The sequence below is a fragment of the Sycon ciliatum genome, chromosome 5 (genome assembly GCF_964019385.1).
Source record: "Sycon ciliatum chromosome 5, ocSycCili1.1, whole genome shotgun sequence".
NCBI classification, from domain to species: domain Eukaryota; kingdom Metazoa; phylum Porifera; class Calcarea; order Leucosolenida; family Sycettidae; genus Sycon; species Sycon ciliatum.
In genome coordinates this window covers 9,186,933-9,204,607 of record NC_088647.1, presented here as the reverse complement: position 1 = coordinate 9,204,607, position 17,675 = coordinate 9,186,933, and the positions used below count along the sequence as shown (strand labels likewise).

At 46.8% G+C, this 17,675-nt stretch overlaps 2 protein-coding genes across 2 annotated transcripts; one reads left to right on the top strand and one right to left on the bottom strand.

Annotated features, from left to right (window-relative positions):
• Window positions 1–351: 351 nt before the first annotated feature.
• Window positions 352–10,928, bottom strand: LOC135817483 (septin-7-like). The gene is made up of 13 exons (XM_065330679.1): window positions 10,695–10,928; window positions 10,519–10,618; window positions 9,146–9,255; window positions 7,709–7,809; window positions 7,380–7,514; window positions 6,719–6,764; window positions 6,457–6,528; window positions 6,029–6,124; window positions 5,079–5,175; window positions 3,350–3,518; window positions 2,835–2,970; window positions 2,133–2,314; window positions 352–1,607 (listed from the first exon to the last, which is right to left on the bottom strand). Exons 1-13 carry the CDS (start codon window positions 10,704–10,706, stop codon window positions 1,565–1,567), a joined length of 1,299 nt encoding a protein of 432 aa, XP_065186751.1. The 5' UTR covers window positions 10,707–10,928; the 3' UTR covers window positions 352–1,564.
• Window positions 10,929–11,379: 451 nt separating this feature from the next.
• LOC135817479 (solute carrier family 12 member 6-like) lies at window positions 11,380–17,271 on the top strand (the record flags this gene model as incomplete). Its single annotated transcript, XM_065330674.1, has 6 exons — window positions 11,380–11,667; window positions 14,301–14,437; window positions 15,226–15,351; window positions 15,877–16,023; window positions 16,528–16,582; window positions 17,060–17,271. Coding segments are annotated over exons 1-6 (780 nt in total), but the record flags the coding sequence as incomplete, so codon positions are not given.
• Between the last annotated feature and the right edge of the window lie 404 nt (window positions 17,272–17,675).

The following is a 17,675-nucleotide window of genomic DNA, read 5'->3' as shown; positions in this document are numbered from 1 at the left end:
GGATTACTATGATTACAACCACCACTACTATCCTGGTCTTCCACCACCACACACACGCACCATGTATACACCCGTTGCAAGAGAAGCACGCAAATCTGCAAAATTAATGCACTGGATGAGCACCCACAGGTTTTCTCTGTTGCCAAGGGGGTCGGATTTCAGTTGCCAGCACTGTACACACACACACACACACACACACCATGTACCACACACACACACACACACACACACACACACACACACACACACACACACACACACACACACACCATACACACACACACACACACACACACACACACACACACACACACACACACCATACACACACACACACAATAGCAAACTCTGGCCTGTGCATGCAGCTGCTAAGTAGAAGAACTAAGAAAAGAACAGAGAGTGACAGATAAGCACAGTAGGAAAACGTAGGAAAGAGAATGCCCCCTGACTAAAGTACAAGTGGCAGAGCCAGAAGAGGAACAACCAGCGAGTAACTAGAGACCAGAGTAACTAGATGATCAGAAAGAGAGAATGGAGACATAGTTCTCACGGTGGTTTGGGATAGAGGGGCAGGGAAACTAAGCGAACTACTAGAAATAGCGGCAACAGCTGCAGGAATCACTACCGTAAAGACAGCCGCAAACTTTGACAGATGTACACACTCGGCAACGGAAAGACTAGAGACCATATGGTGACCACAATATAGGGCATTGCCATTGGTGGTCTGTTGGAAGAGCAGCAGCAGAAGCAGCAGAAGCAGCAGAAGCAGCAGCAGCAAGAGCAGCAATGGGGCATAGTATTGTGTACGCTACTCACTGAAAGAGAACAAGCTGAGCAATACGCGCACAGCCTTTGTTTGCTGCACACCATGGACCATCATGATCATGATGCGAGGTACGAGAGCGGGGCAACGGAGCGAGGGGGGAAATCAATACCAAAACATAATACCAAATCAAAACCATGGCAATTGTCGGAATGAACACACACACTGCAAATGAATGTCCCACACAAACTTTGAAAAATGTTCTCACACAGCCTATTACAGTATTAGCACAGATACCTCAAGTCAATGGCAGCATGTACAGAGGGGCAAGGGCCTATACACGCAGTACGCAAATGTCCACATCTCACGTACTACGGTGGCAAAGCAACCGGCAAAGAACAGCCTAGCAGCGTGCATCCCACAAACGCAAGATGCCAGCATGCAGCCGGACGTCTTCTTCATTGCATCTGCACAGCAGGGACATATTGCTGGCAAAGCGACTATCTAGCTTATAGTAAGGGGACAGATCATCTCCAAATAGCCAAAAATAGAACACTGATATCTAATGCACATGCAATCTCCGATGATACTCTTCAGTTGGTTGTGAACTCATTTGTACAATGTATACAAAAAGACGCCTACCTAGGATCGACACAAAAAGGAACCCTGAGACGGACAAGTTGTGATGATGTAAGGCTGGTATACCACACACTGCCCTCCAGCTACGCTCTCCATCCCATAACTTTACTGCGGTAATGGCAAACAGAACTCTGGCATTAGATATCACACCGCAGAACTGGATCATGAAAACAATCCCTTTTTGTCCTTCTTCTTGTCTTTCGGGCTGCATAAATAGAAAAGAAAGAAGTACACACACACACACACACACGCACACACACACACACACACACACACACACACAAACACAACCATTCTCAATACAGAGAACAAAAGACCAAGCAAGGAACTTCACAGCCGGCTCGTCCTGCAAACGAAAATCCATCGCGCACGACCATTTACAATAAAATTATCCGAGCCTCTCCTGACACCTCGTTGAAGTCTTTGATCTGCTGACTCACAAAACTGTGGCAGTGGATGACAACTTCCTTCCTGCAGGCGATGTGCACATGAAGTATGTTAAGTTTTGCAGACCCTACTGTGGCTATGCACACATTATTTTTTTTTTTTTTAACCCCTCCCCAGCCACCCCTACCCCCACCCAGACAAGGATAACCAACACACGGATACATACAGCACACTCGACTTTCACACACCCCAATCACACCACAAGTTAGGTCACAGGGGAAGCGCAATGCGGGGCAATCACAATCACATCAGCTCCAACAAAGCATAATATAGAGTATCTTACGCTTTTTGAGATTGACTTAGCGAGTTGGTCTTTGTGAGGGCCATCGCGTCCCTCTCCTGCTCATACTTCCGCTGCTGCGCTTCAAATTCTGCTTTGTCGTCGTTGAACTGCCGCCGCCGATCTTCCAACTCCCTCTGCTGTTTGTCGATGTTAGCCTGCATGGCGTCACGGCGTTTCTGGAGCTAAAACAATGGGAGAGAGATAGAGGGACAAGAGTGTCACTCATGTACATGTACAAAGCACATTTGAACAATATCTTCATTATTTTAGTATTTCCTGATATGACGCGTATTGATGGCAGCCACCAGGACCCACTTCAACAGAAACAAAAAAAACTGCCACCTGCAGGCATTGAGATTAGTTAATACCGCACAAATTGCGCCCCAAGTCCTTGTGCAAGGAATGGAGGAAGTACTAAACAGAATACTGTAAACCGCCCAATATTCGGCCCCCCAAGGCTAAAATCCATTTCGGCCGCATCAAACTTTCGGCCTGTTAGGCTGTATACACTGTCACACTGAACCTTGCAAAACAAAAATTTCGGCCAAACATGACCGGGCTGAAAATAGCCGAAAATCAATATGCGCCGAATATTTGTTGCCTTACAGTAGAAGGTCACCGGCATACGCTGCTATTGTATGACATTATAATACAGAAAAAGTTAAAAAAAAAGAACCTTGGTGAGTGGAGCGTTGCACTTACATCTTGCTCAGAGTCCTTCAACTTCTGCTTCTTCTCCATCACCTTCATCTCAAACACCTGCTCCATCTCTTCTTGCATCTTCATCATCTTCACCTCATGCTCCTTCTTCTCCAGTTCGAATTGCGCCAGTGGATTTCTGTGGGAAGAGGACGCATATCATAGTAAGTTAGCATGCCAGAAGCAGTCCGTAGAGGAGACACAACTATATGTACTCCAAGACGGTACATTATAATTATAATCACAGAGTGTGCGCGCGCGCGCGCGCGTACAGACGAGTTTATCTGAAGATAAACAATGGTCACCAAGAAAAGGACCAGTTTGCTAAACTTTGCTTGCTACTCAGAGTTTCATGCATTGGTAGGTGCAGTCACCAGGGTAAACATGTACTGCCACACACACTCCATCAACAGCAGGGATACATTCCCACCCCATAGTCCTAAATCAACCAAATTTATATATTCATGACAAAAAACAATATGAACTACAACAAAGACAGCAAAGGTGATCAGTAATACCTTGCTTCGGATCCCTTTGACTGGAATTGTGGATTGACTGCCGATGCTAGCTTGTTGTAGCGATACTTCTCAAAATGGACATGGTCGGTGGTCTCGATCAGATCTTGCATGTGCGTGCGGATAAGCATGTTTCTCAGTGCACTAAAGTCGCAGTGCTCCAGGTTCTCCACTACACATACACACAAACAGTCAAATATACATACCATTGTGTAAACAAAAGAAGACGAAGTCCTAAATTTGCGATTGCATCAACTCTTTTAAAGAGACTTCACAAACATTTGGCCACATTACCTTTCTCACTCAGAGAACTTTTGGGGAGGTTGCCATTGGCCAAGTTCGAAGGTGTCAGCCCCGTAGAAACATTTATCTTGACAATTTACTGAGCCAGTGCTAAAATCTGGACTGGGTGAGCAAGGGCATTGAAGGAGACAGAGATGAACTCGGATAGTGAGCCAATTTAATCACGGCAAAAAAAGGAGAAGGACAAAATGTTACGAGCTATGACTAAACTGTCCACCAACGTAACCAGATCATAATAATTATACAGTCAGAGAGCGCGACAAAATAGTTGTAGTAAGACCGGTATGTCCAATAGTCTTACTAGTTTCGTCATCAACCAGTAACTCTCGGCATTCGTTGTTGCCGTGGGACGTAGCACGTGCTCTTCTTCGTTACATCTTCCTTCTCCTCTTGGACCTTTCCTAACCTGAGCCTGCCAAGTTGGAAGGTTGTTGGTTTGCGCCTCGGAGAAGTGTTGGAGCTAGGTGTCAGGTCGTTGAATGTCTCAGTACTCCTCGTCAGTTTTGTGCCATTTTGTCGCGCTCGCTGACTGTATATGATCTGGTTAAGTTGGTGGCCAGTTAGTCATAACTCGTAACATTTTTGTCCTCCCCCCCTTTTTAGAAAGATATCTTCAAAATTGCGAATAAAACGTCCTCTTGTTCGCAATTTGAAACTGTTGTCGCCTCGTCACTAATTTACATATGAGAAAAAGATAATCATAATAAGGCCACCTAGAATTAATTCGTTGTTTCGGGTCACTTCACTCATCCGTACCAGGGTCGGTCGGTCGGGCTCAGTTTTTATTTTAGTTGCGAGCAGGGGTGCATATCGAATAGCTTTTCTCCATCAAGCCAGTCGATGAAATCTGACTGTAGTCGATCCAGCGTAGCCATTGTCCCATCAGATCCAGGTCCCATCCAGGACCAGATCTTGGCCTCGCTGGCAAACGAGTCTGACGAGCAGCTCTCACCGAAGTCCTTGAAAACTTCTGTCAATGAGCGACGCAGTGGCGGAGCTGATGGAGTGATGCTGTTTCAGGACCGATTGCGAATTGGAGATAGAAGACAACGTCGTCACCAAGTGCTGCATCCTGTCAATTGGCTGCTTCTGAGGTCGATGTCTGGACTGCTATATATTTTGGGTCGCGTGTGTACATAGTCTACCTTGTGGTCGTGCACATTTGCATGCACTAAAAAAAAAATTGCGGTCGGGTGAAAAAAGACGGTCGGTCGGGTGACCCGAAACAACAAATTAATTCTGGGTGTTGCTGGGTTGCAGAGCTGGGAATGCAACTGCTGCTGAACGAGGGCTCATTTCATTGCCTTTACACAGGCAATAGGTTTCTCGAGAGCCTAAGATTGAAATCAGGCAAACAGAATGATGGGCAGATACGGAGAGGGTATAAGAGCAGAGCACACACGCCTATGAAAGCGACAGAGATACTTACCATCAATCACTCCCCATGGGTATTTCCGGCCGCGAACTTTCTTGCCACCAACGGTGACAGTTGTGTTGCTACCGACTACTGCAAATGGCATACGATCCTGCAGAGCACAACGTATCATGAAGACGAAAGTACAAAAGGAGAAGGACAAAATGTTACAAAAGTACTCTTGTAAGAAAGGGTTTGCTCCCCACACTGGAGCTCGCGCTATTCCGCCGACTTTACTTGACCCTTTCTTACAAATCATCGCCGCAGTCGCAACCACTACTTCGTACTGTTGTGCCCAGCGCGGGCTTGCGACTAGTTGGTTTGGAGGTGACAGCGTTGCGAATGACCGAGGGTCCTCAACGTCTGGTCTCACCGTCCAGGAGCGACACTGACTCACACTGCTATCTGGTGTTCACGAGGTGTTTGTCGCGCTGGAAATGGAGCGTCTCTGTAAGTTTGTATCCCTGGTGATGTCTGTGCCTGGAGAGCACTATATAAGTGGTGCTCTTCAGGCACAATCTTCCTCAACCTACTCAAGCTCAACTGATGAGGGGTGAATTCCCCGAAACACTGTGTATTGAGCAGGGAGTGGTGCTTTCTTGCAGGTTTGCCGAGTCGAAGGTTCGATGGACTTCTCGTGTGCTCTGGATGGCAGTCGTGAGTCAGTCAAGTGTCAAGTAAAGTCGGCGGAATAGCGCGAGCTCCAGTGTGGGGAGCATACCCTTTCTTACAAATCATCGCCGCAGTCGCAACCACTAAGAGTACTCTTGGTTTAAACAATCAAACAAACATATATTTACAATAAATGACTAATTATTCACAAGGCGAGGGAATGAAGTGACTAAACAATTAGTAATTACCGAATCAAGCCTGTGCTCTACGCAAACAAAGACAGCTTTAGAGAAACCAGTCCACCAGAGCACGAATGACAGGAGGAAAGAGACGAATAGTACCAGCAAACTTACCCGCATCTGCTTATTTAGTTCGACATCCTCTTCATCCTCACCAGAAGCGGGGAATGAATACACCTGGATTTCGTTCTGCTCAATCTCTTCTAGGATCTGGAAACAACACAGAAATCAATACGAACATAAGATCAATGTGCAGAAAAAGGCATACAGGAAAGGAAGCATACTCCGGCAAAGTAACACTGAGCAGAGAAACATAGAAGACAAGAGTACATTACCCCAAGTGTGCAACTGCCCGCACAACCTCTATGCAGTGCTGCGGCGGCAGAACTGCAGTATGGGCTGTCACGTGATGTGATGTTCTGCCGTCGCAGACGCCACAGCTGGAGATGCACACTCTTGGGGGTTATGTACTCTTGATATAAGACAGGAGGAAGCATGGCCAAACAGGATGTGTCCGGAGGAAAGCATACACCACAACTCACCCTCTTCTTGAACATTTCACATTCTTCAGTTGTTAGCGTGTCTGACTTGGCAATCAGCGGGATGATGTTGACCTAAGAAACGACCACAGTACACATCCGTTAGATTCCGACTCCGACGGACATGTAGTAGCACCCTTACATAATATCAATCAACATAGCGCAGCAAGTGAAGAAGTGGACATAACATGAGCACTACCGAATGAAACGGGAAGACAAAACATAGCACACAAGTCAAGCTGCAACTGTGTAACGTTAGATGTACCTTTTTGTGGAGTTCCTTCATGACGGCAATGTCGAGAGGTTTGAGGCTGGACATACAGGATAAACGCACCACTGTATGAGAAGGAATTGCTATCCAAAAGAGAAGTGATAGACAGCACCAAGCTACACAGGAAACCCCTGACTAGACAAAGCGGTCGGATTACCCTGTCTAAGGCCATATAGCAGACAAAGGTATAATATTAAACTATCATCTAACACAATTAGCCGATTACACATAGCCAAATTGGGATGGTATGAGTAATGCATGTGAGTGCACTGGGTGTTGGTGGGTACAGGCTAAGTCAATGCGCAATGAGCTGGTGGTTTAGCAAGGCTAAGCACAGTACAAACAACTCCACAGCGTGACCCAACACACCTCTGAGCCCGAGAATCACCTCAGCACGGTAACCGGTAACCAGAGTAAATATCCAACGATCCAAAGAATCCACAAACTACAGAACATCTGATCTAGCCAGTCAGAGATGCAAATAGCAATCTACAGTGTTGCTCGATGAAATCCAGTTGCGTGACTCAAGGACACGCCGGGCGTTGCACAGCCCTAGACCTGCGACCGCTGGGCTGTGAAATGGTGCAAGGCGCAAACTTGAGTGACGCGACTGGATTCCATTGAGCAGGACTGTAGTTAAACGTCGTTTACTCACCCATGGCCGGTGGGCGCAATGAAATACAGGCAGGCGTGTACACGTCGATCGGGCACGGCGACACGCTTGATTTCCGACTGTGCGTTGAGGTACTCCTCAAACTGCTGGTCAATGTGATCTACAATCGGCTTGGTGCTAAATACAAACACAACAGAGTGGACAGGCCGAGTTAACGCAAAGGGAGCCCCAAACACACACAAACCTACAAATGATAATGCAGGACACAGCACTAACGACAGCAGTTTGTTGAACATGTTCTTAAGTGGTGATTGAGACTGAATGTCCAAGATGCCAAATGTGCTGTTCAACAAAATTAGATCTGCACCTACCATTGGCTGTTGTCTACGCTGTCGCCGAATCCTGGCGTGTCCACTAATGTGAGCTTCAAGCGTACTCCACCTTCGGCTAGTTCGACACTGGATGTTTGAACCTAATCAGGTGCAAAGGCATATCCGCACATCGCATATACACACAAAAGGGTCGACTGTCAAGCTGGTGTCAAAAGGAGGAAAGGACTCACCTTTAATTAACACCTTGTAACACAACCAGGCATATTCTATTTGTCTCTCTCTTCTCTCAGGAGTTCAACGCAAGAAAAATGCCAACCCCACCACCGCAGACAGTACACACATCATGGAAATAGCCTGCTGCACACAAAGAGGGAGGACTGATGGTCTGGAGAGCGTAGAAGTGATAACAAGAAAGGCTGTACAAACTTGGCTACATAAGCTTTGGCCACAAAAGGGCATACTAGTTGAGGATATGCTGCAGTGGAGTTTCACAGCTGCCTGTACAAATACAAGGATGCGGCCACACATACAGATGCATACACACAAACGTGTAACAAGTATGCGTCCACCCAGGGGAGAAGACAGTATACAGTCACAAGGAGGCTGTACAATCAGCGAATCACTACAGATGCACAATGCCATACAGCAACACATTGCAACTTGTAGCGTGGGAGATGTCAACTGACCACATATCTGAGGTGTGTGCCAACATGGGCCACCAGGGAGGTATCAGGGTGCATATTGACACATGCCTGTCAAGCTATCATGCAGGCCAGGGCACGACATGACACATCACAGTGAATGCACAACTACCAGTACAAGTCAAAACTCAAAGCACACAATACTACAGTCATGTAGCAGATCTACAGCAAGTTGTGCAGCAGCTGTCAGTTGGCCATGGGAGAGTAACAGTACAGACATTCCGAGCTAGTAGCAGTAGTACGCGCACAATGTGAACCAGGCCAGGTGAGCAGCGCAATCACACCACTGCCACTGGCAGCACATTGGGTGCAGGGAAATCTCATGTATCCACACTGCAGCATTGCCTCCAGCACACAGCCAGGACAGCACACTCTGCCCTTACTTCAGCCAGACACACACACACACACCTATGGCAAGCAAGCAGCAGCAGCAGCCAGAGAGTAAGGCTCCCCCTGGTTTTTTTTATTGGCACATCATCCATTGAGGGCCATCAAGGCAGTAGCAAGCACTTCCTTGCAGCCTTCATACCACAATTCCCTGCAAGGCTTACCTAAAATAATGCTCGATCCGCCTTTACTGCACATTATACATCATCAAGTGACGTTGCAGGGGCTTCAGGTGAGTTTCTCAGGCAAAAAGGTAATTAGTGATATAACAATACACTGTCTACATGTGCATGCTGAAGTCGATGCTCCTGGACAGTTATGCAGTTACAAGTGGCGAGTCGCTCTGTGTGCATTTACAAGATACAACAGCAGCAGCATTAGCTATTACCTTTGTTGTGCTTGGTGTTCTCTTCTCTGCAGGTGGATATACTGCATCGCAGTACAGATTGCACAGGAATAGCGAGTTAAGTAGCGTGGATTTACCGAGACCTGACTGCCCTGTTGACGACAAAGCGCGCGCACACGCACACAGACACGCATGGTTATTCACAAAAAAAGTTTAAAAAAACCTACACCGCCATGGTCAAGCTTTCAATAACGGACAGACAGACACAGAGCCAAAGGCTGCAAAATGGAAAGACACAAACAATTTGGAAAGAACCAAGAATTCCAATGGGTCGTGGTGATTAAAGATGATTCTTTACTGCGTAAGACCACCAGTTCATCTGGAGGCACGGTACAGGGCATTCCACATGCAGGCATGCCACGGGAAGGCACAGTGATGCTCTTAATTTTCAAAGCCATGCACGTGATGCTGTAAGTGAATGGTGTGCATCTAGCCTGCTTCGCGCTAATATTAACTCATTATGTGCTTTACTGATTTATGGTGCAAAATAGCAATCCACAGAAGAGTGTGTCCTGTTCTATAAATATAATCGATCGAAATGGACGGGATGGTGAAGGAAGCGACAAGTGTCTATTATTACGTAACCTGTACGATCATGCATAGCACACACACTGTTCACGGTGCACCAGTGAATGACCGTGGAAATTCTTTACAGAAATTATAATTTCGAGCGACAATCAAGGCACTTCTCAGCACCACGTAGTACAAATTTAGCAATGAAGAATTCAAGCGATTGCACAGTAGGAATCCATCAAGGGCTGAGAAACGATTCGGGGCGGGCTGGAAACAAGTTTCCCATCGCCCGGTGACACTGCCTGGCCAGATCTGGCAAAGGCAAGTGTCACAGTGGCGACATTGCATTGGACAATCTGGTACAAAAATTCCAGAGACCATTGGAAAAGTCGACGCTCATCGCCTCTCAGGAGAAATTTCGCGGCATACCCCACGGAACAGGAAGATGGAAACGTTTCGCAAGTGAGAGGAAATAAATCAGTCCTATCTGTTTGTGTCGATCAACTTTTGTAGCACTGTATAAATAGCTACCATGCCCACGAACTCGAGATCGTACACATTACACAAGCGGTTGGGATCATGATGCAATTTGTACCACCAAAATACAACGTTTTGTAATGTTCAAAAGGCTGATATGGCCAAGCCAGCAACAATTACATGTACATTCATCGCTGCAACAGTGCAAGGTGGAAGGAAGAAAGACGAATGGCATCCAGCTCATCTGCATACACGTGAGGATGATCGAGAACGTTTTTCGTTGGCAAACTACGACCTTGACAAACGGTACGACACTGTACTGGCAATGGAAATTTGAATGAGAACGTTCGGTAGAAAAGTCTTACCGACAACCATGAGGGTGAATTCAAATCCACGCTGTACAGATTTTCGGAAGACTTGGTTCGGCAAATTAGCAAATCCAACGTAATGCTCCATCTCTTTCACCTGCAAGAAGACCACGGCAGTGGAGGTGTCCCACAACTCAAGAAATCTTTGACCAACTCAACGTCTTTCAACTTACAGCACCAGCCATCTTGAGAGGAGTACTTCACCGGCAAGAACGATAACCAATAATTACTACGCCCTTCACCTCGACTACTCCCTAAAACTCTGCCCAAACCAATGACTGTGATACCTCCAATCGGCTGGTATGCACGGAACGTCAGGCCAAGCCACGAGAGGACACAAAATAGAGGACGATTTCACTGAAAGGCAAGAGGCACACTTCGCCTGCACTACACGGTGTCGGAGTGATTACTCTTCAAAGATCGCGGCTTGGGTTTACAAAAAAAAGTCTGCAACAGATCAGAGGCTAGGCGGTCGAGATCGTACATAGCGATTGGTAGATAAATCGATGCGGTAGATCGTGGTAGATTTATGTGGTATGTGCGCTGTGACTGAGCTGAGCACTGAGCTGAGCAGCATGAGAGGATTTTGGCCGTAAGCTTCCCGGTTTCAAAACTCGAATTTCAATGGAAAGATGAATCTTCCCGAAATTCGGACGGCTATGCGCTTGTTTATAATTTTTCTGCAAGAAAACAGATTTTGTCCGCGTCCATGATCCATGAACCTCGCGATGAGCGCTATTAATTTTTTTTGTAGCGCCGAACTCATGTGAAGGTTCAGCGTCACTGCACGTGTACCATGGTGTACGTGTCGGGAGAAGTCGAGTTGAGTGACTTGAGTCGTTATCTCTTTACTTTGTGACGGTCGTTTTATTTTTGATGAAAGGGAAAAATCAGAGTTCGTGTTTCTTGTGGATGTACCTGGTACAGGTACTGGTTACTGTTTCGTCTTTCCAGGCTATCCCAGTGAGGCTTGAGCTTGAAAAGCTGCAAGCAGGTTGGAAGAATGTCCCCGCTGCAGTAGCTCGTAATAGTAAGTCTGTGATATGGCGTCAGGGTCAGTGAGATTCACCGTGCAGGAAGCTGAGGATCCAGCTGCTGAACTTGAGGTGGAGTTGCGAAACACAGGCGCCTCGTTGACGTCGTATGGTAAGAAATAGGAACCAAGCGCACAAGTGTTCCTCTGAACATTACAACAAGCGGGTTTTGGCTCAAGCAGAGCGGAAAATACTTCCGGCATGCCCAAAATCAATCAATTGTTTAAATTTCAGGGGGAGACAATGGCAAGTTCTGCCAATTGCATTAATTGTTTCACAGACACAGGGGCGTAACTCGCACATCTCTGATGTGGTGACCTTGTACCAGAGCACATTTGTGGTGTGGTGAGCATGTACCACTAGCAACCCCAAAGTCACCATTTTGCCTATTTTGAATACCGTATTTTCCAGGATGTTTGTTAGCCGCACTTTAAAGTGCAATAAAACACTCAAAAACCACCCCTGTGGCTAAGGCTGCAACCACACTAGACACCAAAGTGTGTAAACTTTACTGCATTGTGTATGTCACCAAGGACACGGGCCCAGAACGCAAAACGCACTGCGTTTCGTTTCAGCAATCTGAGGACCCTGTGGAAAGCAACGTACCTGCGTATTTTGACACATTCTGCATTTCAGACTGCGCTGGGGTGCAGTTACATTACGATTGTACACGTACTAAGTACAATGTAGCTCAAGTACGCCCTCAATCAAGTGCAGTGTAGTGTTACGAAATGCTGTACGCGAAGACAAACTTGATTTTGTACATAGTGTACGTGTGGTGTCAGCTTCAGACTCCGAACGCTGGATGATACTAACCTACGTGACGTCCACAATATGGTTAAGTTGCACGTTGTTTTGACGTCCCGCGAAAGTTCAGCTCGCGTTATTTGGCTTGTGCGTTGGAAACAACGCAAAGTGACCCGCAGCTCACGTCGAAATTAGGAGTTTTACGCCTAATTTGACGTGAAATTGCGCGTCACATCAGAAATAACGTGCAGTCCACAGCTTTCACTGATGAGATGTGTATGATCGAAATAGTGTTCTGGAGGAGTTGATGCCAGTGTTTACTAGTATGACTTGGAGTCGTGTTGCCGGTGTGGTGAATGAGGTCGGCCTGAGACCCGCATATGACTGGGAGTTGGGACTTGACGATGAACAGCCCAAGAGCTACTGCATACCCTCTTTTACAGGCAGCCCCTAATTAGTATTTAGTATTACATCAGTGAAAAAGGAGAAGGGCAACATGTTACGAGTTATGACTGACTGTCCACCAACGTAACCAGATCTTATACAGCCAGCGAGTGCGACAACATGGCACAAAACTGACAAGGAGTACTGAGACATTCGGCGACCTGACACAAAGCTCCAACACTTCTCCGAGGCGCAAACCAACAACCTTCCAACTAACTTGGAAGGCTCAGGTTCGGAAAGGTCCAAGAGGGCCAAAACTCGTAACATTTTGTCCTTCTGCTTTTTCACCGTAAGTTAATTGGCTCACCATCCAAGTTGAATATTACATCAGTGTGTTACAATTGCAGTAATGACTTGGCCTCGTTCTGCGTGTTATTTCTGTTGCCCAAGTCTCGTACCAAGTCCTACCCTGAAGATCTGGCTTAGTGACAATTTGAATATACCTTCAGTTTATCGCCTGAATTATTGCCAATATATCCAACCTCCACAGTATGTTGTTGGCAAGCATGTGGTGGCCTGAGGTGAGCTGCAGGCCAGACTACAGTAGAGCAGGCTGTTTGCGGCCTGGCAGCGGAGTACGAATGGCCTGTTTCAGCTCAGTGCTACAGTTGCGTTCGCTGAAATCCTACCCAAAGTGCAAAGTTGGCACCCTGGACACGTTCCGATTACATCCTTGTGTTAGGCCCACAAGTCATATAATTCATTAGTTCATGCATTATTCATTTGGCCTGGGTAGCTACTTGCGCGTCCATGTTTGCCATAGCTACCCAGGCCCTTTATATTGCGTTGCTGCTCTCTCAACCCTCTCTCTTCAAATAATCGCTCTCTTCAGTCGAGCTCTCTCTCTCTCTCATAATGTAGTTGTTGCGTTGCGTCTACCATAATAAATGTTTCCCCCCCACTCGTTCCCGTCGTCCGTTGCGTTTGGGAGGATTGAGGCTCCAGAATGTCCAAGACTTGTATTAGTACATGTTTACGTTTTGCCGCATTCGTGCCACTTTCAGGGCGTCAAGGGCCGTGGAAGTTGAGGGCTCCAAATATGCACTCCCGGTCGGATTTCACCAAGCGCAACAGTTGTGCTCACTGAAATCCGACCCAAAGTGCAAAGCTGGCAACCTGGACCAGTTCCAATTACATCATTGTATGCGTACATGTGTACGTCCAGCCACATTGATTCCACTTCCAGGGCGTCAAGGGCCGTGCAAGTTGAGAGCGCCAGCTTTGCACATTGGGTCGGATTTCAGTGAGCGCAACTGTAGTACAAGAGTTCAAGAACCGGAGGTAGGGCGAGGAGCACACCGTGGATTTCGTTTCCATATCATTCATTTCCTTTGTTTACGCTGGCTAACGCGTGTGCGTGTGTACGCGTATATGTGTGCGTGTGTGTGTGTGTGTATGTGTGTGTATGTGTGCACGCATGTGTGTGTATGTGTGCACGCATGTGTGTGTGTGTGTGTGTGCGCGTGCGCGCATGTGTGTGTGTGCGTGCGCGCAAGTGTGTGTGTGTGTGTGTGTGTGTGTGTGTGTGTGTGTGTGGTTTCAATGTTTTGCCAGGCTCTATTCATGGCGAGAATAAGGATACAGGCTCTATCAAGTCCGGGGTAACTGGCCAGCCGTATAACAATCTATCAGACATCGAACGAGATGCAGAGCCATATCAGGTGGCAGACTGCAACCTGGCATTGTTTGAGGTGGGTGTTGTCTTTTCGATATCAAAAGCTAGGGGATCAGACCAGCCTTTCTTACAATGTGTTTAATTTCTGTATTGATGTATGTGTGTAGGAGGGGGGTGTCTGTCTCTTTCAGTGGCTCTCTCTCTCTCTCTCTCTCTCTCTCTCTCTCTCTCTCTCTCTCTCTCTCTCTCTCTCTCTGTCTCTCTCTCTCTCTCTCTCTCTCTCTCTCTCTCTCTCTCTCTCTCTCTCTCTCTCTCTCTCTCTCTCTCTCTCTCTCTCTCTGTCTCTCTCTCTCTGTCTCTGTCTCTCTCTATCTCTATCTCTCTCTCTCTCTCTCTCTCCCTCTCTCTCTCTCTCTCTCTCTCTCTCTCTCTCTCTCTCTCTCTCTCTCTCTCTCTCTCTCTCTCTCTCTCTCTCTCTCTCTCTCTCTCTCTCTCTCTCTCTCTCTCTCTCTCTCTCTCTTGGTAGCAGACACCCATCATTACTCTGCTAGTGAATGTGCTCTTGTGGGAAAGTGTGTACTGAAAGTGACGTAGAGCCGTGGCAGTGCTCTTGGGTATTGTCCTGTACGCTGAGTACAGTAAGCGGTATAACCGTATAATGTGATCTTGTCCCATACATTATTCTCTTTTGCAGGGTTAAAAAAATATGGTGCACATGTCATACACAGTCTTAAGTTGCAATCGCCATGCTGCTATCTTGTTTGCTCTTGGTTGCAGCCATTGTGCTGGTACTGCTGTTGTTGCTACTTATGGGTTGTCTTTCAACTCATAGCTCTTGCTTGTGTCTGCTTTGTTTGCTTTTAGAATGAAATCACGAGCCGTCCCAAGATTTCCTCTTTGCTGTCTCGCTTGGCCAACTCGGAGTATGTCCCCAATAGCGATGGAAGCGAAACCGAGACGGCTTTGCAGAAATCTCAATTGCAAGATCAGGTACGGCCTGGCGGAAGAATGACATATTTCGCATTCTGTTGACTGGTCAATTTAGCTGATATACATGTATGTTTCTCCAAGTAGCCATTATTATGAGAAGCGTCCCTGAATTTTTCAAAAGGCATTGGCTGGCACATTGAAGGTACATGTACAGTCTATATGCAGGGTGAACATTTTCGCTGCATTCCGTGACCACTCTCTCATGCCCCGTACTACAGACAAGAACATTCAGTCCTTGTAGAAGATTATCTGAACCTAAGTTGAAAACAATGTTGATGAAATGTGGCTAGTTCACGGCCTAGGGTGGTGCCTATGGTGGTGTTCTTCATGCTTAGGCGTTGCAACATAATAGTGAAGTATTCAATGCTATTACACATGTGCAGTTTTCAACATGTCTGCGTTTCTGTGTGTGTGCGTGCGTGCCCGCGTGTGCGTGTGTGTGTGTGCGTGTGTTTGTGTGTGTGCATGCACGCATGTATTGCTGGTTCACGTTGCCTTTCTTCATCCACCCCGTGCAATGCACAGAGCAATAAGATGGGCACGCTGATGGGCGTCTATCTGCCGTGTCTTCAAAATATCCTCGGTGTCATTCTATTCCTGCGGCTGACATGGATTGTGGGTGTAGCAGGTACTGGCCTGTCTTTCCTCATCGTCTTCATCTGCTGCACATGTGTAAGTGCTGCAGTCAGTCATGCCTACTATAGTAGCATGTTGTATCCACGGTCAGTAGTGTTTGTAGTGGAGCTGAGGGTGTGCTTTTCCAGCGGATACAGGATGCTTGTACAGTCTGCACACGACTGCAGTAGATGGCCTTTCAACTACAGTGCCGGCAACTGAAATCCGACGCCTGATTCTTGTGCTGATTCTAGCGGTCTCTATTCCGTAGTGCTACAATCCCGTTCTGCTGGGTCTTTGCAATGTGAGCGCACCGCTCCAGGGGTCAGATTTCAGTTGCCAGCAATATACGTGTACCTATTAAATCCGACTGATGCATATTCATTCCGATGTTGTTGTTGTTTCTTTATTTTACTTCACCATATGATGTGTCAACTCAGAGTCTGTTGGATATGTCCAAACATGATGCAAGCTCTGTATGTTAGAGTAATTGTTATGTCGCTCTGTGTGTGTGTGTGTGTGTGTGTGTGTGTGTGTGCGTGTGTGTTTTTCTGTATCTAGACCCTGTTGACTGCCATTTCAATGAGTGCTATCGCCACCAACGGCCGAGTACCAGGTATGTTCAGACTCTTGCTGCGCTTGAGGCGGGATGTAAATGGTGTTTCTCTGGTATGGGCCAGGGACAGCAGACACGTGTCTTAGTGTGAGAGCGGTGTTTGTCCAAAAGAGAAAGAAAGACACAGTTATGTCGCTTTGGATTCAGGTGCAATGAAAATCGAAGGAACAAAAAATAAACTCTTTCTCCACCTTCTGGGTCTAAAATCGTTCTCACTTAAGCGCACATTTCTACTGTACCCAGCCCATATCTCATTGTTGAATATTAATTATTAATTTGCTTTACACCTGGCTAGCTTTGGAGTATCGTTGCAATCTGTCTATATGACTGTAATCAGCTGATCAATGCCAAGGAAATCATGTTGATGGTTACTCACTCCCAGGTCGCAACCGTTCTGTCGCAGTCTTTTGAAGTCGAGTACGCAGTATATTTACAGTTGGTACTGCTGTATTGAAACTTCCTTGTTGTCTCCTGCAGCTGGCGGTTCCTACTATATGATCTCAAGAGCGTTAGGTCCAGAGTTTGGTGGTGCTGTTGGTGTTCTTTTCTACCTGGGGACGACGTTTGCCTCCTCACTGTATATCCTTGGTGCTGTTGAGCTGCTTCTGGTGAGTACGACCTATGCGTATGGCTGTGTATGGTGGAAGTGCGGCTGGATCTTCTGGGAGCATCTCACTCCCTCTCTCTCTCTCTCTTCTCTCTCTCTCTCTCTCTCTCTCTCTCTCTCTCTCTCTCTCTCTCTCTCTCTCTCTCTCTCTCTCTCTCTCTCTCTCTCTCTCTCTCTCTTGTGGGTTTATCTACAACTGTACTTCATCAGTTATGTGCTGCCCCCCTTCTCATGGGCGTAGGAACCGGTCCGGCAGGCCCGGCGGTCGCCGGACCAATAATTTTCGATTTTATTTATTTATTTTTACATTTCAACCTTGTTGATGGCTTGTCGACTCTTGTACAGGTACCATGTTTTACATCGACAATGCGGTGTATCATCAGCATGCATATTCTTATTTCTCATTATTCTGTAGCATTAAAATATGACCTTTTAGGCCAATTTTCAAAAAAAATCCCGCGGGGAGGACCCCCGGACCCCCTCTCA

Coding starts and splice junctions, on each gene's coding strand:
- LOC135817483 (XM_065330679.1), bottom strand. Junction 3,519..5,078: donor CCCATGGGGAGTGATTGATG/GTAAGTATCTCT, acceptor GTGTATGTGTAG/TGGAGAACCTGGAGCACTGC. Junction 1,608..2,132: donor CTAAGTCAATCTCAAAAAGC/GTAAGATACTCT, acceptor CTATTTATGCAG/CCCGAAAGACAAGAAGAAGG.